This window comes from Elgaria multicarinata, chromosome 22, assembly GCF_023053635.1.
Source record: "Elgaria multicarinata webbii isolate HBS135686 ecotype San Diego chromosome 22, rElgMul1.1.pri, whole genome shotgun sequence".
NCBI lineage: Eukaryota > Metazoa > Chordata > Lepidosauria > Squamata > Anguidae > Elgaria > Elgaria multicarinata.
The window spans coordinates 10,320,430-10,344,470 of NC_086192.1; the positions used below are offsets into that span (position 1 = coordinate 10,320,430).

The 24,041-nt window shown below is 46.7% G+C and overlaps 1 protein-coding gene across 3 annotated transcripts in view; it reads right to left on the reverse strand.

The window, feature by feature from the left end:
- Positions 1-24,041, reverse strand: part of VMP1 (vacuole membrane protein 1) — a 119,227-nt gene that overhangs the window by 80,594 nt on the left and 14,592 nt on the right. For all 3 annotated transcript variants that reach the window (XM_063146485.1, XM_063146486.1, XM_063146484.1), the window contains exons 2-5: positions 23,069-23,170; positions 19,500-19,635; positions 17,050-17,140; positions 14,548-14,658 (exon numbers count right to left, since the gene is read on the reverse strand). In XM_063146485.1, the coding sequence (XP_063002555.1) occupies positions 14,548-14,658; positions 17,050-17,140; positions 19,500-19,635; positions 23,069-23,144 (414 nt within the window). In that variant the 5' untranslated portion in view covers positions 23,145-23,170. The remainder of the gene's footprint in view (positions 1-14,547; positions 14,659-17,049; positions 17,141-19,499; positions 19,636-23,068; positions 23,171-24,041) is intronic.

Below are 24,041 nucleotides of genomic sequence, written 5' to 3' on the forward strand. Positions count from 1 at the left end.
GTTAGGCCCTGGGTGGGTGGGGCTTGCTTTGGTCCACGGGCCAAGGTCAACTACCTCTGGTCTAAAGTATTTGAAAATATGCCCTGGAAGAATTACATGAGAACATCAGAAGTGCCCTGCTGGATCAGACCAAGGGTCCATCTAGTCCAGCACTCTGTTCACACAGTGGCCAACCAGCCATTGGCCAGGGATAAACAAGCAGGACATGGTGCAACAGCACCCTCCAGCCCATGTTCCCCAGCAACTGCTGCACACAAGCTTATTGCCTCGAATACTGGAGATAGCACACAACCATCAGGGCTAGTAGCCATTGATATGTGTCTGTTTGACCACAGAACAAGAAGAGCTGTCCAATGGGTTTGGGGTTCAAGTAGTTCGTTTTTACTCAAGTCCTTATCAGATCACAAGCTTTGTTTTTCCCCCTTTCTGGATGAAAAGCATACATTCCCCACCCACCCCAAATGTACATCTCAGTCAATTTTCCAAAGGCACGTATTCTTCTATTGATTAAGCGTATTTGTGTGCATTTTTCCAATGTGCACATGCCGTTGAACGCATTTGGGGGTAGGGGCTTGAATCACACTGCAGCGTTGAAAATGGATGGTCTTCGAGCACAGATTGTGTCGGAGTTCATGTTCGGTTCGGAAGGCGCAAACTGGGGTAAGTCCTGATCCAAACCAGACTGAAACTAAATTTGTCCTACATCCCCCCCCCCCCCCCCCGTTCAAAGTGGCAAACCAAAGTATTGGGGTGTCCCTTCCTCTGTCCCCTGTCCCCACATTGCATCTGCACAATGGTGCTACTCAAGAGAGTCGGCTCAAAAAGTTGGCAGGAAGAAGAAGTTAATGCAGGGGCGAGCAAAAGATGGCATTTCAGAAGAGGAGCTGAAGGCTGGATTTATTTAGTCCTGTCCTTCCACAGAAATACAAGCAATTCTATAATGCGAGAGGACAGTGTAAAGGCTTGAGCTCTGGAGCCCACAAAAACCACTCTGCAACCAGATTGAAAAATAAGATGTAAAAGAGTCTTTTATAAGGAGAGAGCGTGGCACGCTCAGATTCACAGAAGTGAGGAATCCGGAGTTTGGCACAAACCAATGGGATTCCACTCATCTGTCTTGCTGCTAGCTCAAACTTAAGAGGCCTCCATTATGTACATGATAGGCTGGAGGAAAGGGGCTGTTTTCATCGTCTTGGCTACCAAGTTGAGTATTTATATATCCAGTTTTATATTCCAGTTGAGCATTTATATATCCAGTTTTATAGTCCAATAGTCAAGACGAAGAGAAATGGTTTTTTGGTTCAAAGGTGGTTGAAGATACTAGTTTTGTTCAGAAGCTGTTAACCATGGTTTCCTGGTTCGGACTAACTGGGAAACTATGGTTAAAGGAAGGCTCCTGAATTTCGTTGGGACACACTGAGAAAGGAGGAGAAAAGGGGCCGGGTGCACAGGCAAAAGGTCTGTCCATACTGTGGCTTATTAAGACAAGATGCGATCTTTGGTGTCAAGGACAGGCACGGTTGGGCACCGTGTCAGGATGGGACCGAGGCTCCCTGATTTGGTTTCAGATTTTGAGTCAAATTCGGAGGCAGAGTTAGAAGAGGAACAGTCACAGAGCAGGGGAGGAAGAGTCCTAAGACTCTCCAGAGGTCAAGGATGAATCTTCCCAGGAGGTTATTGAACAAAAAGCCCAGGTTCAGGGACCGTCTCCCCGCAACCCCACCAGTGAGAACTTAGTCTCTGTCGGAGGGGGAACGAGCGCCGGAATTGGCAGACCACAGACTCTGCTACAGAGTTAAGCGGGTAGTGCTGAGAGGAGGTGGGAGGCAGTAAGCCAGACCCTCTCACACAGCGCAGAGTTAAATTATGGAACTCACTACCACAAGTTGTAGTGATGGCCACCAATTTGGATGGCTTTAAAAGGGGGTTGGATAAATTCCTGGAGGCAAAGGCTATCAATGGCTACTAGCCCTGATGGTTGTGTGCCATCTCTAGTATTCGAGGCGGTGAGCCTGTGTGCACCAGTTGCTGGGGAACATGGGTGCTGTTGCACCATGTCCTGGTTGTTCAACCCCGGCCGATGGCTGGTTGGCCACTGTGTGAACAGAGTGCTGGACTAGATGGACCCTTGGTCTGATCCATCAGGGCACTTATGTTCTTAAGAGCCTGGTAAAAACCTGTCAGGCTCGGCAGGAAACCATCCATTTAGTTGTTAGGCCTTCCTTGTTTAGCAAATTAGGCTTAGAGGACTGCTCCCGGCCTTCACAGACACTGGAGGTGAGTAGAGGTGTGGATTGCACAGCGAATCTGTGTTGCCTCGCAGGTCGGTGCGAGGGCTTGGAACCTTGACATGAGGACCCACACTGAAGCAGGGGCTCACTGACCAGATAATGGTAGCAGTGAGGAAGAGGCAAGCAAGCGCCAGTAATGATAAGAAAGAAGATGGGTATGAGCAGCCGGTGACAGTGGTGGTGAGAAGACAGATCACTGAGGGAGGGGCCCATGGAGGTCATCTCATCCAAGGCCCCGTCCCCAAAATATGGAGCCGGCACTGTTCCAAATACAAAGCGGAAGTCTGGAACCTGCATAAACCCTGCCAAAGCAAGCCAGCCTGTGGCCTGGTTCAAAATAATGAAAGAGAACAAAGACCAAGCTACGAACTTGAAGCCCTGCATTTCGACAACTGGAAGTGTTGCTCAGTCTAGCACACTAGCACCACCATCAACTAGCACACCAACAACCCCTACCGTCACAGTAATTGTGCATTGTAACATACAACCACAGTTCATTGTATTTCAGCTACGGAAGCTGTCCGGAGAATTCGTTGAAGGGCTGAGCAATAAACACATATGAACGCATTCATGGCCATAAGGACTAGGAACTTGCGCTGTTGTTTTAATTTATTTTAAAGGGGAGTTCGGATTGGGAATGACGTTCTGCATTTGGGGAATTACACCCACCAAGGATAGAATAGCACAGGAGGTATTATAAAGGTGCCGGAGATAAGCGATCACATTATCGCTAATTTCCCGAGAAATATGCCGTGTGCGTTATGAAGTGCAAAGGGCAGGTGCTGACAAGAGAGGGGTGAGGTGAAGTCAAGCCATTGGGAATCCGGATTGAAAATTCTTTGATGACTTGGGTGCAAAACATTTGGTTGCCACACACTTGAGAGAAGACCCTCAGGAGCCTGTGGTTAGACTGGAATTTGACTAGTTTGGAATCTGAGGGGGTGAACGATAAATCAACATGACACAAGACTTGGTCATCGAAAGATGAAGTTTCTCTTCTTTTAACACCCACCCACCCACATTTTTCAGAGCCAGATTTTTTGGAGGTAATACGGGAACATTTTTCTAACAACTGCGTCTAAACTTACAAGAACAGTTTTTTTTTAAAAAAATAAAATCCAAAGCTTTGACAATTAACATTTCAGGAGGTTAACGTTCGTTCAGGTCTTTGATAAAGTATTTAATTTCAGAAGGATGGCAGCAGGGGAACATGGAGCCTGATGACAGACTGAAATTCTAGCCGAAGATTTCGAGTGTGCATTCCTCAAATAAATTTTGCCCCAAGGTAGCAGGAGCGTTCTTTCAGAAATGCTGACTAACAGGAGAAAGGAAATAGAAGAAATACTTTAATATCAGTTACCTAAGAGAAGAAACAGCAAAGACCACGAAAACTGATGGCTACGAAGCTCAACCAGTTAGGCTATACCCAATGTTAGACTCCTTGAAATTAATGGGATACAAGCTAAATTGGTGGATTAATCAGTTCAAGGATGAGTTGATGGTGGTCAACGCTGACAGGAGATGTTGTCAATTAAGGGAATATTTTGCCACGGTGGAGGGTTATTTTTATTCTGATGTGTTGCCATAATAGGAAATCACAGACATCCCGAATTAAAGATGGCTTCCATTTTCCTCACAGCTGTCAAATTAAAGATGGCTTCCCCAAAACTAAAGATGGTTTCCATTCTCCTCACAACTGTCAAATTAACAATGGCTCCCCCTGAATTAAAGATGGCTTCTATTCTCTTCACAACTGTCAAATTAAAGATGGCTCCCCTCAGATTAAAGATGGATTCCATTCTCCTCACATCTGTTAAATTAAAGATGGCTTTCCCCCTCACACAAATTAAAGATGGCTCCCAATCTCCTCACAGCTGCACCAAAGGAAAGGGAGTTGAGTACACAACCCCAAGGCTCACCCACATAAGGATAAACCATAGCTTAGCATGACATCCAAATAAAACCACAAAGTCTTTATGTCTGTTAATATCCTCAGTTCTCTTACATCTATTAATTCAACCAGAAGCATTCCATCAGCTCAAACTGAGATAGTTTTATTTTTATGGGGGGGGGGAGAGGGCAACCTGGCCTCACAGAAATTACTGGAATTACCTTTTTCATCTCATACTTAAGATGACCGAACTTGATACGATCAAAATACTACTAAAACCACAGGCCCCCAAAATCATTCCCAACGCCAAGAGGCGGCAGTCTAAAAAAAGGGTATCTCTGCTTTGCCGTGAAACATTCTTAAAACATTGGGTTTTCTCTTTAGTGATGTGGGATTTTTTAAGGCTTCGGTCGAAGTCTCAACGTTAAGTGTGTGTGTCATTCAGTGTGTGATGAAGAGAAGCAACAGCAATTTTCTCATGGGAAAAAATGGCCTGCTCACCTCACCACAATGGGCGACTCATCCCCCTCACACCCTCCTTGCCCCTCCTCAAAAGCTGCCAAGCCTGGTTGAGGCAACGTGTTATTTTTAGGATGGGCAAAGAGTCGACACAAAGCCAACTGTCCGGCCGAAATCGGGAACAGGGCAGGTCAAAATGCTGTCACTGATTCCTCCCGACCTCTTACTCATGCGCTTTCTTTCTCTCGCTCATATCCCCAGAAGCAGTCCGAAGCACCATTACTCAGCGAGAGGCCCCGATGAAATCGCTGACTGCCAAATAAGCTCTCATGACAGTGACAGATGCATCCTCCTCCACGAATTGGTCAAATTCCCTCTTAGAGAAGCCTAAGCTAGCCATCAACACCAAGTTAGCTATGCCACGGTTTCCACCAATTCATAGGACAGTACAGCATTAAAAATACAGCATCAAAATATCCAAAATTTAAAGCAATTTAGAAAACTAAGAACAGTTTCAATGAAATACTAGACCTATTTAGATGACTGGCGTAAATGCCCCAGCATAGGTCATTAAAGGCTTGGGTGTGGAGGGCATGGCGCCGAAAGGAGAAGAGTGTAGGCCCCAGGAGGGCCTCAGTGGGGAGCCAATTCAAGTCGGGGGCCACCACTGAGAAGACCCTCTGTCTTGTTGCTAACCCTCTGAGCCTCCCTTGGAGGAGGCACTCGGAGGAGGGGCCCAGATGCTGATTGAGTGTCTGGGTATGTTCAGGCTGGGAGAGGCATTTCATCAGGTATTTGGTCCTGAGCTGTATAAGGCTATAACTATTATTGTTGTTAAATTATTATTATTACATTTCTATACCATCTCATAGCCAAAGCTCTCTGGGTAGTTTACAAAAACTAAAAATACATTAAAATACATTATACAAAGTGTAAATCCATTTGCACAAAACCATACAGACAGCACATGCAAAGACAATGTATACCTTTAACAGTTTCAAGCTATCAGCTGTGAGACAAATCCACCACCTGATTCAATACTCATCATACGGTACCAAAGCCTGAGAGAAAAGTCTTGACAAGGGCTAGGCGGGGCCTTACCAGGGAGATCATTCCATAATTGTGGGGCTCCCACCAAAAAGGCCACTTTCCAAGCCTCCCTTGGAAGAGGCACCTGGAGGAGGGCCTTAGATGCAGAGATGTTTCTAGCGTTATGAGCGGGAAAAACACCCCACATCTCTCTACACAGTTTGTTCATCCATGGTATGAGATACGGCTGCTTTCTCCCACCCCAATGCCATCCAGATGTGCTGGATCTCAACTCCCAGCACCCCCAATCCAGGGTGCTGAGAATTGTAGCCCAACACACATCTGGAGGGTTCCATGTTGGAGAAGGCTGGAGGACTTCAACCCCAACTTGAATGACGCATCTGGAGGAGAACAGTTGTAAAAGACCATCTGGGTGGGTGCTGCTTGCTTGGGGCCTTCGTGGCTGACAGGAAAATGACTAGAATCAACTCATTTCTTGTAGACTGTAGAGAAATGGCAATTATTTCACATTAACAAGGAGTCAAGACATAGATCATAGGCTGAACTGCAAAGACTCCCACGCCCAGGAGTTCTTGGCTGTACACACAGGGAGCAAAACTTCTAAGTACAGCAAGGCTCGTTTGGATTCGGCAGCCATCTGGATCAGTGGTTTTCCAAGCTGTGGCGTTCCTAGGAATCCTGGAGACCCTTAGATATTTCTTGGGGGTCCCTCAATAAAACCAACACCGTCGAACAATCCTCTCGCCAGTAGAGACCTTCCCCTGCCAGACAGCATGAGGTGCTTTCAAGGGCAAACACCTAGCTTGCATGGAGAGGGATCTGGGTGCAATTAAGATAAACAATTTAAGGCTTTAGTGTTATCTTTTTTTAACAATAAAAAAAGAGGGAGAGTTTAAGGCTGACCCTATCTTTTATTACTGAAAAAAATCAAGGTTCTAGACCTCATGACAACCAAGAGAAGCTTGAAAACACGCATGGGAGGCTCAGAGTAAGCTGAGCAGTTTCTGGTCATCACAGGCGGTGTTCCATGATTCTGAACAGCCATTTGTGCCCCTTGCACATAATTTGTCATTTTCCCTTTGTCTTTCACACAGCCAAAAATGTAAGATTCTAAGCAGCTTGGGACAGAGACCCTGGAACTAATATTATTCTATAAGCAACTTCCACTTCAAAGTGCTCTTTTATCGGCCGGGTTCTTTAAAAACTTCCCCCCCCCCACTCGCTTTCTGTATTCTACTTTTTAAGTTTGCCAGCCAAGCTAGAATCTATTTCAAAGTTGGCCAGAATAAAATACTTTCAATAAATAAGTATCGTTATTATGGTGTTCACGGCTATCAACGCACAAAGTGGTGTTTTTTTTTTAAAAAAAAAATGTAATAAGTAGTAATACTAAATAACATTGAAGTAAAAGAGAAATAAAATAATAAAACTATAAATACAAAAATAAAGCAATACAGAAATAAAATATTTATTTATTTATTTATTTATTACATTTCTCCGCTGTGGCACCCCGGTTGTGGAATGAGCTCCCCAGAGAGGTCCGCCTGGCGCCTACACTGTACTCCTTTCGTCGCCAGCTGAAGACCTTTTTATTCACTCAGTATTTTAACACTTAATTTTAACTTAAATTTAAATCTTACTGTTTTAACTCTGTATTTTAACCTTATATCAATTTTGCTGCGTGGTTTTATCCTGGTTGTGCTTTTTATATTGTATGTTGCATTTGTGCTTTTAACCTGTTGGTTGTTTTATTATGGTTTTAATTTTTGTGAACCGCCCAGAGCGCTTCGGCTATTGGGCGGTATAAAAATGTAATAAATAAATAAATAAATCATATACCGCCCCATAGCCGAAGCTCTCTGGGCGGTTAACAGAAATAAATAATAAATTCATCACCATCCGTCTGCTAACAGAAGCAGAATTACTTTAACCCAAAAATAAAAATGAAAATGCAGCTGCTGTCTGTGAAGAATTTATTCCCGGCTTCTTAAAAAGACCAGGCCAAATTTTGGTGCAGGCAGGTCTTGCATCTCTCCAGGAGTACAGTTTCCAGAGTCCAAAGTGCTGCCTAAGCGCTACCCGGAGCTCTGGGAAAAGAGCCCCCCACCCACCCCGGTCCCGCCTCGGCCTCTAGGTCACTATCACAGACTGGGGCGGAAGCGATTTCTGAATGCGCCATGCTAGGGTTAAGCGTTTCAGGAACCCCCGGTCCATTGTGAACGGAATGGTGACCAGGGAGAGGAAGCGGCAGAAAAAAATCACGGAGGAAGCCCTCGAGACAGATGGAAATCGCAAAACAATACTCATACAAAAATAGTGGGGGGGGGGCGGGGGGGGAGAAGAGAACCAGGCACCGTTTCAAGACTTTTAAATCATGTTCCGGATCCTCTCCCTAAACCCAAGGCATTTTCTCTCCAACTCCCTCTCGCTCGCCAGTAACCTGACCTCAGTTCAGCGCCAGTGGCGACAATGCCAGGTTTGAGATAGGCGGAGGGAAGAAGGAGCTGCCGCGGGAAGGAAAAGCCGCGCTGAATCACTGAAGAACGTGTTTATTTAAATGTTTTTAAGAGGACACAAAGAAAGAAAGACGCGGCCCTAAAACCTGGGGAGGGTAGTGCGCAAGAGAACTGGCTGCATGTGGAGACAGAGCCGGCGAGCAGGCGATGGGAAAGGGAGGCTGCGTGGGTGTGCGCATAGGCGCAGCTGCGGAACACGTGTTCAGTGCGCCAAGCCAGAGATGGGCAGCCCGGGACTAAATGGACCGGCGGACTCCCCGGAAAGTACTTTGTTATCTGGAAAGGCAAATCACGGCCTGGCTGGATTGGGACGCTCCTTTAACGATGGGTGAACCCAGCCTTCTAAATGAATGCTCAGAAATATGTCCTAGCAGTGTAAGAGTAAAAGGTGGTGTGTTTTTAAGGGTAGGGAGAAAATGGAGGAGATGGGAACACGCAAAAGGTACAACATTGGGGCCAGCTTCTGTCGGATCCACCCCCACTCACCCAGCCGGGAGATGAGAAGGGGAGGCAGGGACATTCATAGAATAGCAGAGTTGGAAGGGGCCTACAAGGCCATAGAGTCCAACCCCCTCCTCAATGCAGGAATCCACCCTAAAGCATCCCCGACAGATGCTTGTCCAGCTGCCTCTTGAAGGCCTCTAGTGTGGGAGAGCCCACAACCTCCCTAGGTAACTGCTGAAAAAATGTACCTATTTTCCCCATCACCTCTTCCTTCCCCGTTCCTCTTTCCTAGTGTGTCATGTCTTTTTTAGATTCTAAAGCCTGCGGGGCAAAGACCGCCTTGTTTTGCGGATTGATGGAAAGCCGCTCCCTTTGGGCTGAGGAGCGGGACAAAAAATAACAATAGTAGTAATTAAATAAATAAAGCGTTAAAGTGGGTTGTCAGTTTACACAATGTAAGTTTGACAGGAGGCTTTGAAGAGCTTAGCAAGTATTACTGGGTATCTCAAAAGTTGTCTTCAAACAGCTTTCTTGCTGGGGGCATCCCACTTCTGGAGATTTCTCCCCCGGGATGTGGGGGGTTGGTGCCCCACCCTGATGACTTTTTCAGCCCCTGGCACATTTTTTTTTTTTGAAAGAAAAAAATTCAAAGGGTTTTTATTTTATGCTGCTTTTATCTCCTGTTCGTTTGGTTCTATGGCTCATACGCATTGACTTATTTTAACGTGTAGGCTATCCTAAAGTATATATTGAAGGGTGGCCTCAAAAATTCCTCAAAAAGAGAAAGGCTTGGGACCACCATACCTGACGGAACGCCTCTCCCGACATGAACCTACCCGTACACTGTGCTCAACATCTAAGGTCCTCCTCCGAGTGCCTCCTAAGAGGGAAGCTTGGAGGATGGCAACAAGGGAGAGGGCCTTTTCGGTGGTGGCCCCACAACTGTGGAATGATCTCCCCGATGAGGCTCGCCTGGCGCCAATACTGTTATCTTTCAGGCGCCAGGTCAAGACTTTTCTCTTCTCCCAGGCATTTAATAGCATCTAACAACACTAAGTTTGTTTTTTAACGGACCCCAGAACTGTTGCTTAAATGGATACTGTTGTTTATATCCACAAACACAGCACCAAGTACATCATTGGTGCTATATAAATAAATAAATAATAATAATGTATATTGTTGTTTCTATGTTTTTGATGGTTTTAAATTTTGTATATTTTAAATGTTTACTGTTTTTAACTTTCGTAAACCGCCCAGAGAGCTTCAGCTATGGGACGGTATATAAATGTAATAAATAAACAAACAAACATTGTGCCACAAATCCATTCCTTCACGTTTTCACTTGCTGGAAATTTATCTCTGCAATGAGGACTAGAAACCTAGACTACAATCTACACAAGCGACTGCAGCTGCTCTGGTTTCAATGGGAGTCAAACACGTTCTAACTCTCTCACCGAAGTTAATGGGACATAAAGGCCCTTAGTTTTGGTTGGGTAAAATAAAACCCCTTTCCTAGATTCTATAGAAATTTGATTTTGAAAGCAAGCTTCTAGTTAACTGAGATATTTTTTTAAAAAGCGCAAGCAGCGTCCATGACACAGGCATCGACGCTGGGTCCCAACACAGATAGAAATCAACAGTGCTCCCACACTTGGAATAATGCGCACAGTTCTGGTTGCTGGACCTCAAAAAAGATATTGTAGAGTTAGAAACCATGCACTAAAGGCCCAGCAAGATGATCAAGGGGCTGGAGCAACTCCCCTAGATGGAAAGGTTGCAATGTTTGGTGAGTCTGGAGTGGGGGCGGAAGGGGGGGGAATGATGGAGATGTATAAACTGGCGCATGGAACGGTTTCGGCACAAACATTTCAGAAATCAAAGAACAGCACTCCCCGTTGGCAACCTGCGGTCAAGATGCCCTTCACTGCCCTCTGCAGTTCCTCATTGCCGCATTTCTGAAGAATTAAAAAAAAGCAAAGCTAATTTCTGAGAAAGAGAGAGAGGGAAGCCCAAAGAGCTGCGCAACGAGAACGAAACAAGCCGAAGCGTGAATGCTCACAGGCACACAGCCCCGAAGGTGTTAAGTCCGAGGAAGGGGAAACTTTCATGTCTCGAGGGCTGCCTGTTGGGGACCACAGGATGATGCTGGGCTGAGCCACCCCTTCCTCTCCTCCCTGTGCAACCCCACTTCTCTCTCACACACCTTCTCTCTCTGGGCCACTCCTTGTCTCTACCCCCTTCTCTCTCTGGGCCACCCCTTGACTCTACCCCCTTCTCTCTTTGGGCCACCCCACTTCTCTTTGCCATTTCTCTCTATCCCCTTCTCTCTCTGGGCCACTCCTTGTCTCTACCCCCTTCTCTCTCTGGGCCACCCGTTTTTCTCTACCAAGTCTTTCCTCCCTGCCCACAGGGCTGCTAGGGGATGGGCATATCTTTCTTGCCAGTGGTTTGAATCAATTGTTGGCAGAGAGCTTTTGACATCATGCAGAGGGGCACGTGTATCCTAGGGCCTCAGGTCATCCACCCAGGGGGTTAAACAGATGCACAGATTTCAGCAAATCCATTTGACAGCCAGCAACAGCCCTTTGGTAGGGACCCTTGTTCAGCATGACATGGGATTGTACAAGTTGGCGGGGTCTTGGAGATCACCTAGTCCATCCCACTGCTCGATCAATGAAATACAGAGTTAAAGCATCCCCGACAGATCCAGCAGACCTTCAGGAAGGGAGAGCTCCCCACGCAAGGGACTTGGCCAAAGGAGAGAGGTTAAGAGTTGGCTAGTAAACCAGGCCAAAAATCTGTACAGCCCCTGTATTGATTGATTGACTGATTGATTGAGGGGACAATCCGAGGCATGTTTACACAGCATGCTGAGAGTCTTATGAGTTGTAGACCTTTTTTCTGACTTAAACGTGCATATGATTGCGCCTTTAAAGCATTTTAAGCCGCCTTTCAGCAAAGGGGTGGTCTAAAAGAACACAGTGAACAACCACTAATATAAAACAGCCGTAAAAATAAAGCACATGAAACAGAACAGGAAAGGGGGGAAATGACCATATGTACCAGACGCAGATCGAATCTGGAAATAAACTAATCTCAAAATAAATTTGAGAGGTATTTTGGTTTTAGTGCCGTTCTAGAAATCAGTCATACGCAGAAAAGGTTACAATGTAGGTACCAGGCAAGCCCCCCTGGGGAGTGTATTCCAGAAACGGGGTGCCACCACTAAAAAGCTTTTCTCTCGTACCTCGCCTCATGTGGCAGGGTCAACTGGAGGAGGGACTCAGACAATTATCTTAATGTCCGGCTAGGCAAATAATAGAATACCACAAAAACTGTACTGGGTTCCTAGACTTTCAACTCTCTCCTCTTCTTTACTACCCAACAGCTTTCCCTAACCTAGCGACCTCCAAAATGTGGTAGAGTGCACCTCCCCAATACTGCCAGTCAGTTTAGCTAAGTATGCTGGCAGGGGATGATGGGGACTGTAGTCCATGGTTTGGTGTCAGGTTGAGGAAAGCTGTTATGCACGGAGGACTCAGACGAAGAAAACTGCATACATTCCTTCACGGTGATACAAAAAGCTCTTTATTCCGAGAAGGGAAAACACTTTGCACACACTCAATGGCATTTTGCTCCACTTAAGTCACTCTGTGGAGGTCACATGGAGCCAGAACCTCCGAAAAGAAGACTGCGGCAACCACACTGTCGCCCTGGCACGGCTTCTGGATTCTTCTACAGCAAGCAACGATGCATGTTTGTTCCAGTCGGAACTCATCCCGGGCGACTATTCCCACCCTCTGTTTTTTGCATGACTACACCCCTGCTGCCCGGATCACTCGCTCCAGCTTAAATGGCGCGACAAGCATCTGGGTACCACAAGGCTTTGTGGTCACGTCAGGCGTGGATTAAGTGCCGGGTCTGGAACAAGCGCCCCTCGCCAGACACCGCGTGCAAAAAACCCGAGAACACCAGAAGACCAAGCCGTAGGTCATGCAGTAACACCGAACAGCTGGTTTTGAGCCGTCGCTACGCCTCTCCCCTGAATCCCCCCCCCTTCCTTTGGGGCAATCTCGGGGAGTTGAGCAGCCAAGCCCTGGAGCTGACGCCTGCCACTAAAGGAGAGCGTCGCCCTGCCACACGCGACGGGGGCGTGGAAGTTGCGGGCGCTGCCGATGCGAGACGCGACTCAGCCGCTGAGATGTGCCACGACAACACGGGGATTTCCAAAGCACCATGAAGGAAAGCGCCGTCTGGACCACCGGCGACGCCTCTGCTTTTACGCAGACGTCTGACTGCGCGCCCGAACCCAAACCCGGCCTGAAAAATGAGGAGGGCTCCTAAACATGACAGGCCTTCGCGCGAGTTGGCAAAGGCGGCCGGCAGCGCTCTTGCGCTTTCTGAAGCCGAAGGACAGCTCGCCTCGGCAGGGGCGAGACACGCGCAGCAGCGCTGATTCTTAATTATAACCGAAAAGATGCAGTCAGCGGTTGAGGGCTCGAAGGTTTCACATGCTCTCGGTCGTCCCTAGAGCAGCCCTGCCAGGTAGGTCAGAATCAACAACCCCATATTAGAGGAGGGAGGCGGCGGCCCTATGAGACGGCGCCTTCTCCAAGCCCACCTATTCAAGCCGTAGCAAAAGCAAAATTTATGAGAGTTGTGGGCAGGGTTAGGGTGAGCCACAACTGCGATGGGCAGACTGCAGCCTTGCAGGATCGATTTTGGGGGGGTTGTTTTTCCTAGAATGCTGACATTAAAGCATTCTAGAGCAAGCCATACATGTTGAATTAAAGGAGTCTACGCTCAAGAGCTTGTTTTGAATGCCAGAACTGAACAGAGCTAGCCATCTCTCCATGTAAAAATCTACACCTCCCCCCCACCCCCGGTTTAATTAATCTCTTAATTTGCCTGGGGGGGGGAGCAGGCAAGAGAAAAATAATGTTGTTGCTGTTATTGTTCAACAATCGGGCATCGGAAATCCTCGGAAATCGACTGCAAATTATCCACAGATCAACCAGTAGATCCAAATGTCGCTTACAGCTCAGCCTTAGAATTTATGGCAAAAGGAGAGACAAAGTGCCCCTGAAGGGCAGCGCGCATCTCCAGACGAGATGACAACGTCACCCGACAAACTTGGACCCTGGCGTTTCTCTTACTGCAGAATTAAAAAACTACCTTTCTACACAGCGGACCCCACGAGGCACAGAGTTTAGTTCTCTGTGTCTCATGTTTTAGCTCCGCTTACAGCGTCTACAGGCAGAAGCAAAACAAAACTGAAACTATAAAAGAAGAGAAGGTTTTGTCACCGCTGACCAGGCCAACGGCTCCATCTAGCGCCCAGGATGAGCAAGGGTGAGGACAAAGTTTTGTCAGAAATCTGTGCAGCGTCATTATCTCGGGGAATTTTAAATCATGACTCTTCACGTCCTGGCGCGTTCACAGAGACACCAAGCGGTAGGTTCAGGCAGTGTTCTGCGCTCCAGAATTGAAAACCATAAAAACAGCTCAAGGCAGAAGGGTGCATTTTACTGAAACAACATCTGTAGGAGAAACAGCCGGACGGCTTTTATGCAACGCAGAACTTTGTGTTCAAATGTCATCCACTTTGCCTAAGCAAAGGATGACCACACCGACAGTTGGCCCAATAAGGTTATCATCTTGCTACTTGTGATCTTTAATTTTCTGGGAGCAGATAAGGAAAGGCAATGCTAAAAAATGCTAAAACCCCCCATCATTCCCAGGCAGCATGGGAATGACGGGAGTTGTAGTCCAGCACATCTGAAAGGCATCAGGTGGGGGAAGGCTGTTATAGATGCACGTGGTAAATGGTAACACACACGGGAACAACTCACATTAACAGCACATACACACACAGACATATAACACTTTTGCTTACCAAGTAGAGCAGAAAGGTATGAAGACCCGTTCCAAGTCCGACCGAGGACAGGATCCCTAAGCCTACCCAGTAGGTACACCATAAGAGCTTTTTCTCCATATAAAGCACATACTGAAAAGGAGAGAAAAGAAAACTAAGATGTTGACGTTTTCCACCAGAAAGCCCCGCGATACAGAAACACAGGTCGAAAGAAGCCTAAGTGGAATTCTAGGCTGCTCAGAGAAAAGGATCCGCAGCAGGCTTAAAAACAGCACTGTTTAGCTCCCACGATTCCGTGGCTGGCACAGGATTCGGATGTCGGGCAAGGAAAAGTGAAGGCCTCAGTGCGCTGGACACGGGGAGTCATTTGTTCCTGGAAGCCCGGCCTGTGGGTGGAACCACCGGCACAAGGCCAACCAGGAGAGGTGAACGTCAAAAAGGCGCCGGGAACTAAGTTGTCTTTATTTATTTAGCTCTAAGCGTTCAAAATTGCTCGACACATTTCACATAGAGAGCATGTGCATCATGTGTCACGCCTCCCAAAGCACACTTCGTGGGAAGAGCAAGTCTTTATTCGGAGGAGAATAAGCGCCGGTTGCCGCTAAAGACATCCCATGGTCCCATTTTAGTTCTGAACTTATTTTCTGATGTTTAACTGGTATTTTCTCAGGTTACAAAATACAAATCAAACACTTTTGGGGGGTGACAGAGGGTAGGTCAGGAAAGAACAGGCAGAAATGTTAACGGGGGCTTCGTACGTTGCTGGAAATGCATGGGAATCACTGATTATACCAACTCTGGGTCAACGGTGAAAGGAAATCTGGAACACAATGCTGATGAGCAAAATCACAGTTTATAAAGAACTTTGGGAAGGAACAGTACAGTAGACACTTTCCAGAGTAACTGGCCCTTTATTTATCCAACCTTGGAGTGGCTATAGGCCAAACAGTTTGTCATTAACAGATATTTGGAAAAATGAGCCAAGACCAATGTTGGATGTGAATGCAAATGTTTGATTTTATTGAGCACAAAGTAAGTACAATAAGAAAGAAATAATAAACAAAACCGCTCACTCAGAACGAAAAGCAATTCCTTAGATAGCAAATGACAGTTGCTTCTAGGGACATCCACTGTTGAATTTCAAGTTTTAACCCATTTTCTGATTTCATTCTAATGGTTAATCAATAAAGCAATATATGGATACTACTACCAGCAGTACTAACACTACTACAACTACTAGTAGTAATAACACTAGTATTAATACTACTGGCAGTATTAATACTACTATTAGTATTAAGACTAAAGCTAACGTTATCAGGGTCCACACATTTTGGCCTGCCTTGGCTCACCACCAACCAGTGTGGTGTAGTGGCATAGAGTGTTGGACTGGGAGTCGGGAGTTCCGAGTTCTAGTCCCCACTCAGCCATGAAAGTTCACTGGGTGACTTTGGGCCAGTCACAGACTCTCAGCCCAACCTACCTCACAGGGTTGCTGTTGTGAGGATAGAAATGGAGAGGATCATCATCATCCCTCCCCTTCAGTAAGAGCTGGGTCTTTACTACAACATCAGGATTAGATCTGACGGCCCCTATGATCACGTCTGAGGCCCAGCATGACTGCAGGGCAAGTCCCTTTTTGCCGAAACGAGCGCAAAAGAGGCGGCTCACTCCTGCTGCCTCGAATCTTAGAGCAACTCAAGAAAGCAGCGAGAGATCTCGCTTCTTTCAGATCCTCTCCGAGGCTAAATGGGAGACCAGGGAGATCCCGAACAGTTCTCTGGGCTTGGGGAAGGAAGAGTGGATTTAGACAGATTTTTTTAAAAATGCACTTGCTAGAAGAAAGCTGTCGAGCATATGTATGGACCTATAGCTGATTTAAGGATTAGAGACAGTGTGGTGTAGTGGTCACAATGCTGTACGAGGTTTTGGGGAAAGGGAAGGAAAGGAACCGCTCGAGCAAGCACTGAGTCATTACTGACTCTTGGAGGGATGCCAGCTTTCGCTGACGTTTTCTTGGCAGGCCTTATATAGTGGGATGGTTCGCCGTTGCCTTCCCCGGCCGTTATTATCTTTCCCCTAGCTAACTGGATACTCATTTTACCGACCTCGGAAGGATGGAAGGCTGAGTCGACCCGAGCTGGCTGCCTGAAACCAGCTTCCGCTGGGATCGAACTCAGGCCATGGGGAGAGTTTCGGCTGCAGAAACTGCTGCTTTACTGCTCTGTGCCACACAAGGCTCTTTCTGGGAAAATCCAGGCTCAAATGTCCACTCAGCTATGAAGCTGAGGGTGGCCTTATTTATTTATTTATTTAGACATTTGTATCCCGCCCTATTACACAAGGATCTCAGGGTGGCGTTGGGCTAGCTACGACCTCTCGCCCTCCGCTACCTGAAGAAGATCTCCAGATTTGTCAGCCACCCCGAGAACGTGCTCAAAAGCGCACAAATACATAGAGATGTTAACCGGACACTGTACGCACGAGCTGGGAAAAAGCACAACCCCAAAGTCGAAGTGCCTTTACCTGTTGATGGGCTCCCTCGATATAATACGCAGATGTAAGGACAGCAAGCAGCAGTAAAAGACACACCACGATACTTCGCCGATGCCACAACCTTGCGGGGGGAGAAATAAAATTCACAGTTAGAATCGCGACTCTGGAAAAGGATCAGCGTCATCAAACCCCCAGTTCCACCCCGAGGAGAGATATCTGATACATCAATGCCGCTCATATTAGCCTTTGCAATACAATCCACGACAGATTTTCCCACATGGGTTGGGGGATCCTGGGAGATGATGTGGAGGGCACCAGGTTGGGGAAGGCTAGACTACAGGATGTAGCCGCCCCACAACTGGATCCAGCCAAAGGATGACTTATTAGGCCAATGTTTCCTGCCCAACAGCACGCAGACAGGAGAAGCACACAAGAGAGACGTTGTGGTGTAGGAGTTCCTCTCTTCTTTAACTGATGTGAGCCACTTTGCGAGACAAGAATGGTCTGAGCAGTGGGATAAAAACGCAGTACATAATTTTTAGGAGTGTTGTGTCGTAAAAAAATATTCTCTGGATCTGCCGGCGGCTAAATCTCAACCCTTTTAAGTCCAGTTCAACTCCAACAGTGCAAGGATTAGGATGCCGGTTATTATCGTGCACCACAGTGGGGAACAGGTAGCTTAGAAGCAAAGTCCTTTCGGCCGTTCTGAGCACAAGTTCCACATAATCCCGAACTTTGCCCTGCCAGGGTGTTCATGGAAACCGCTTAAGGCGTAAATGCTGTTTTCGCAAAACCCAAGACCTCCTACCTAGCTGTATCCTTAACACCAGTTTGGCCTCCTCCAGGTTGGGCAAGACTGATTAATGACAGCTCACTTCCCCCATCCTGAAGTCTTTAAAAGAGCAATCCTATGGGCCCTGGGAGAGTGACCCAGGGACCACTGGATGGTTCGTAAAACTCCGAGGTCAGAGAGCGTCCCAGGTACCATAAGATGGCCCGTAAAACCCTTCTGAGGTCGGAGGGAGTGCGCTGATCTCAGAAGGGGGAGTCGGAGATTTAAACCCAGACCCAGACAGTGGAGGGTCTGAAAAACAACCCCGGAGACCCAGGAAAGGGGCATTTCAGAGGGTGGGGAAAAAACAAGAGATGCGATACAAGCTATCCTGTGCATCTTCCAGCCTCTTTCTCTCCCCTTCAGAAGCACCTTCGCTAGATGGGCTAAAAAGCCCATCTAGCGAAAATTACAGGGAATCGGAGGACTGAGAGACGAAGATCCCCTCTGCCATTCCTCCTGCCCTGTCGGCTTCAGCCCCATAGGGAAGAGGAAACCTGGAAGCCTCCGGGTTCGGGGGCTTCCGTGAGGCAAGGGCGCAATTGTTAGGAATGTTTTTAAAACGGAGGAACAAAGAGGGAAAAATCTAGAAAATAGGCATCTTTTTCCTGACAACCACTTTACACCAGGTATGGAATTCCACTCCACATCAAAAGCAGGCTCCACAGAGTTTAGGAGAGCCTTCCCAAACCTAGTACCCTCCAGATGTTTTGGACTACTACTCCGCCTTGAGTGACATTTGTTTGGTAGAAAAGTGTGGAATCCATAAATCAAATAAATAAACTCCCAGCATTCCTGACCATTGGCTGTGCCGGCATGGGATGATGGGAGTTGAGATCCAAAACATCTGAAGCGTAGCAGATCAGAGAAAAGCGGCTTAGGAGGATCATATTTTTAGATCTGCAGTTAAAATAAAACCCACTGAATGGCTGAATGCACCAGCGGTCAAAGCAAATCCAGAACAAAATGATGGGGGAAGTGGGGGGGAGAAAATAATTCTTGTTGAATCAAACTGTGGGTTGCTAACCATGCAGTGTGGCTTATTTTTCTTGAACAAGCCACCTTGAGAAACCATGGTTTGTTGTCTGCCTGTTCAAGGTGGTTAACAATCCACCCTGTGGAAAATGTCCTGCGTGCAGACAACAGGCTAACCCACTGCCCAACAAACAACCCTCGGTTCAACAAACAACCCACACCCAATCACTGAGTGCGGGTTAGTGTGTTGTGTGAACAGCCACATCCCAAAGACTTCCATAAGCGAACGTGCTGCCTCCTCCAGATGATATGGGACTTCAACTCCCATCATGCCTCACCATTGGCGATGCTAGCTAGGTCTGATGGGAGCTGTAGTCCTCCCACATCAGGGAAGGCCACATGTTTCCCTCCACCCCTGCTGTAGACTAATTCCAAATTATGTGAAGGAACATTTCTGTTCGTCTGTCCAGAATTGACTGATCGCCCTAGGTGCCCTGATTTCTGGAGTTACGGGAAGGGAGAAATATTTCCCCCACCTCTTGGACTAATCGAGACACAGAAAACAGGACTTGGATTAAGGAGGCTGGGGTGGGGAGGGGACCCCCAAGGACTAATTTATGCCTTTCACTGCAACTGATTGAAGAGGTGAAAATTCAGGAGAAGTAATCTTTACTTTATGGTCCATTCTTTCAAGTTTAGTAACGCTTCCAGGGAAAAATACTGCAAGGTAATGAGTGGCTTCCTCCAGAGGACGATACTCTGACGCTCGTCTCGCTCTTTCCGCTTCTGTTCGCTCAGTGAAGAGGGCTCTGCAGATAGGAAGAAAGGGGGAAAAATGGGGGAATTATATCAGAGAAGAGTTGCAGGAAATGACAGCATTCACCAGCCCCGCAAAAACCTCTTCCTCCTGGGTGGAATTACCCCCTTTCCCCGCTCTTGGAAGAGATGATCCTCTGGGGCTTTATGCTTCGGAGCCATGGCCTGCCCTGAGGTTTTGTCACTCATGGAAATAGTTGCTTGGTCAAAATCGGAGGTCTGCAACATGGTGCCCGTGGGCTTCAATGTACACTACGCTCAACATCTAAGGTACTCCTCTTGATGCCTGCTCCGAGGAAAGCTTGGAAGACGACGAGAAAGAGGGCCTTCTCAGTGGCAGGAAATGGAAGATCTCTCTCTCTCTCTACTTGGGAATACAGGAATCTACAACCAGTTACAGGAGACAGTCCTGAGCTCGATAGACAGTCTGACCTTCGTATCAGCCAGCTTCCTATGAGCCACTTCGGGTGTCGTTGTAGGGCAACACATTATATAATTTTATGGCACTGGATAGAGCTAGATTCTCCCAGGACAGCAGTCAACCTGAGCAAACCTTTCTCTCTGTAGCAGAGGCCAGATTTTATTTTCAACCTTTCAAACAGCAGTCCAACCCCATCCCTATCCAAGTCTATTTCTGGACCTCCCTCATCAAACCAGGTCGAATTGCAAACCCTCTTCCCATTCCAACTTGGGCAGCGGGCTAGCGCAAAACTGGGAAAGAAGCTCCAATCGTCCTGGGTTGGCTTTTACAGCTCTAGCAACATAACAGGGGAAAACTGGAAAACTTGGCAGGGATGAAGGAGCCGCACCCCAGATGCAGGACACGGAATAATGGGCTCAAGTTACAGGAAGCTAGATTCTGGATGGACAGCAGGAAAAATGTCCTGACGGTTAGAGTGGTATGGCAATGGAACCAATGACCTAGGGAGGTCGTGGGCTCTCCCACACTCAAGGCATTCAAGAGGCAGCTGGAGAGCCATCTGTCAGGGATGCTTTAAGGTGGATTCCTGCATTGAGCAGGGGGTTGGACTTGATGGCCTTAGAGGCCCTTTCCAACTCTACTATTCTATGGTTCTATAATGGGATGTCCCAAGCTCTAACCTGGCGGGAGTATCCTTTGCGATGGGCACAGACACCCTGAATCAGCTTTCCAGAGTTTAAAGGCACAACCCTATGCATGTTAAGGCAGAAAGAAGTCCTGCAACTCCCAGCATGCCCCAGACAGCCATGCTTCGATGTTTATCGATTCCTTATCATGCGTTTTATTGTTTCGCATTACATTGTTTCTATTCTTTTAAAGATCTGCATTGTATTTTAGACTTTCAACTATGTTTTAAAAACGCAGCTTAGTTTTTTAACTGGTTGCAATCCACCCGGAGAACATCGGTTATTGGACGGATTAGAAAGGTCCGAAATAAACGATTTGTTCCAGCACATCTCAAGAGCCTCAGCTTTTTGCCTTCCATGCTTTTCTCTGCAACGACAAGAGACCCAACCTCTGCCACGGCATTTCTCCTTATACGTGTTTACAGGAAAGGTCTTTTGCATAATCTTACGCAGAAACAGTGCCCAGGATTGCAAGCGGGCCTGCTACCTGAGGCAGCAGATATTGGTGCCAGGAAACAGGGGTGTCAAGCCAGGGCGTAGAATAACAGATTCATGGCACTGAAAGTGTTAGCATAAGCGACTCCATTTTTAAAAGGAAACTATGAAGCAGCCATTAAGCAGCAAACGAGGCATCACGTACGAGAGAGTGTCTTCTTGGGTGTCTCCTTGTGTCTGTCTTATCTAACGAAAATAAGAGCCTCAAATCCAGTGCAAAAGTTAGCTTACAGTAGAGCAAAGGGATTGTTTAACAAAGATTCGCTATGCTCCAGTGTTACGTTCTGATTGGTTCATGCCGCTACTGGGCACTGCCCTTTGCAGGCTTCAAATGCTGTACCGAATTCCTAATTTCTCTGTCTGACTGCTCGCCTTCAAGAGACCAGACCTTGATTACTAATCAATAAAGCGCTTTTGAACCCTCTGTCGCTGGAAGTGTGGAGTCGTGCTTAGGGGCTGATTGGATCTCGTCTCTGGGTGAAGAACATTTATCTAACAAAAGGGCCCTTGGAGGTCACCTAAGCCAGCCCCCTGCATGCTCAATGCAGGATGCAGCTGCATCCCCCAACCCAGAAGTTTCAACTACCGTATTTCTTCGATCCTAAGACACACTTTCCCCCCCATATAAACATCTCTAAAAATGGGGTGCATCTTAGAATCGCGGGTGTGTTTCTTATTTCTTAGAATCAAAGCTTTTTTTCTGTTGGCGGTACTGAAATTATTATGTGTCTTACAATCGATGGCGTCTTAGAATCGAAGAAATACGTTACAACGCCCATCATCCTTGACTATTGGTCCTCGTGTCTGGGACTGATGGGGGTTGAGTCCCAAACATCTGGCTGACATAAGGTTGGGAAAGACCGAGCTACAGTATTCCTGACAGATGGCCATGAAGCCGCTGCTTAAATACCTCCAAACAAAGGAGGGTTTGCCACCTCCCAAAGCCGTTCTGTTCTAATGTCAAATCACTCTTAGAAGCAGGTGGCCACCAGGAGCAGGGCCTTCTCTGCTGTGGCACCCTGGCTGCAGAATGAGCTCCCTAGAGAGGTTCACCTGGCACCTACGTTATATTCTTTTCAACGCCAGGTAAATACCTTTATTTTCTCCAGTATTTTCCCAGTTTATCATCTTAGCCTTTTAACTTTGCTGTTTTAAATCTGTATAAATCTCTGCTCGGTTTTATCCTGGCTGTGCTTTTACACTGGACTTCTATATTGTGTTTTATACCTTGGATTGTATTTGAAGGTTTTGATTTTTGTGAACCGCCCAGAGAGCTTCGGCAATTGGGCGGTATAGAAATGCAATCAGTAAATAAAATGCAGCCGAAATCCCATCAAGCCAGTGTGGTGTAGTGGCTAAAGTGTTGGACTGGGAGTCGGGAGATCCGGGTTCTAGTCCCCACTCAGCCATGGAAGCTCACTGGGTGACTTTGGGCCTCTCACAGACTCTCAGCCCAACCTACCTCACAGGGTTGTTGTTGCTGTGAGGATAAAATGGAGCGGAGGAGGATTATGTACGGTTCCTTGGAGGAAAAAAGGTGGGATATAAATGCAATAATAAAATAAACAAATACTGTGCTTCAGTTTCCACACACTGGATCTACATCCCACCATCTGGAGCAACAGAAAACAAAGTCTGCCCCATCTTCTGCTTAACTGTCCTTTAGAGATACTTAAAGTCAGTGAACCCATCTCCCCTTACTATCTTCCCTTCTGTAGGCTAAACACAGACTCCTCTCGGCACAGAGTTTATGCAATCTCTAGCATGAGGAACTTCAAGCATTTTATTATACACGGAAGGCTTTAGACCCATGCGCCGTAGTACCTGTGAAGTTTCCATTGTGCTGTTCTTTGCTCATCCCTATGCGCCTCTGGTCACAGTCCGTTCCATTTTCTGCCATTTCATAGATCAGTCACTTTCGGGGACCTAACGTCAGAAAGACACACAAAGAAAGGAGTTAACTAGAGATATGATCTCAACAGCAAAAAGTCTACGCAAGAGGCTTCAGCAGGGGTCCGCCTTTCCGCTTGCTGTCTCCTCCACGGATGATTTCATGGGCTTCTGGAGAGGGAAATGACCCCCCCCCCCACACCACACTGAATTAATTTGGAATGTTAGAATGACAGCCTCAGTGAAATGAACAGTTTTGAGTTGTTGATCACTGTAATAACATACTATTGAAATTGATATAGCAGGGTTTCCCCATTTTTTTAATTATGAATATTAACAAAACAGAACAAAAAGATAAATCGTGAAAAACAAAACAAAAAAATTACATATATAGGAATATCATCATTTTTTCCATTAGGTAAATCATTAAAAAAATGGGTGTGTGTGTGAGAGAGTTATTCATAGGTTTCAAGAAAAATGGACCATATAGCCATTTATTTATCCACTCGCAAGTCGCGCCTATATAACACCTGTTCAAATGTTGATAACGTTAAGTCCTCAATCCAAATGCATTATGGGAGATGAGCATTTGTCCTTCCAGTGTGATAATATCAGACTTCTAGCTGTCATAAGGGCTCTGAAAATCTATTTGCACTGACCATGCGTTAATTTCCACGAAGCTGGTAAGTAGTTTAGGACATACACTTTGTTCCATATTAAAGACTGTTCCAGTACAAAGTTTATCCGTATTATAACCTCCTCCCAAAAGGGGGCAACTACGGGGCACTGCCAAAACGTATGAATTAAAGAAGCATTAGGTGCATTACATCTCCAACAGTTATGTAGGTTAGACAGACCCTACGATTGATGTATTGGCAAACATTCCTGTTTTTGTACGGCTCTTGTA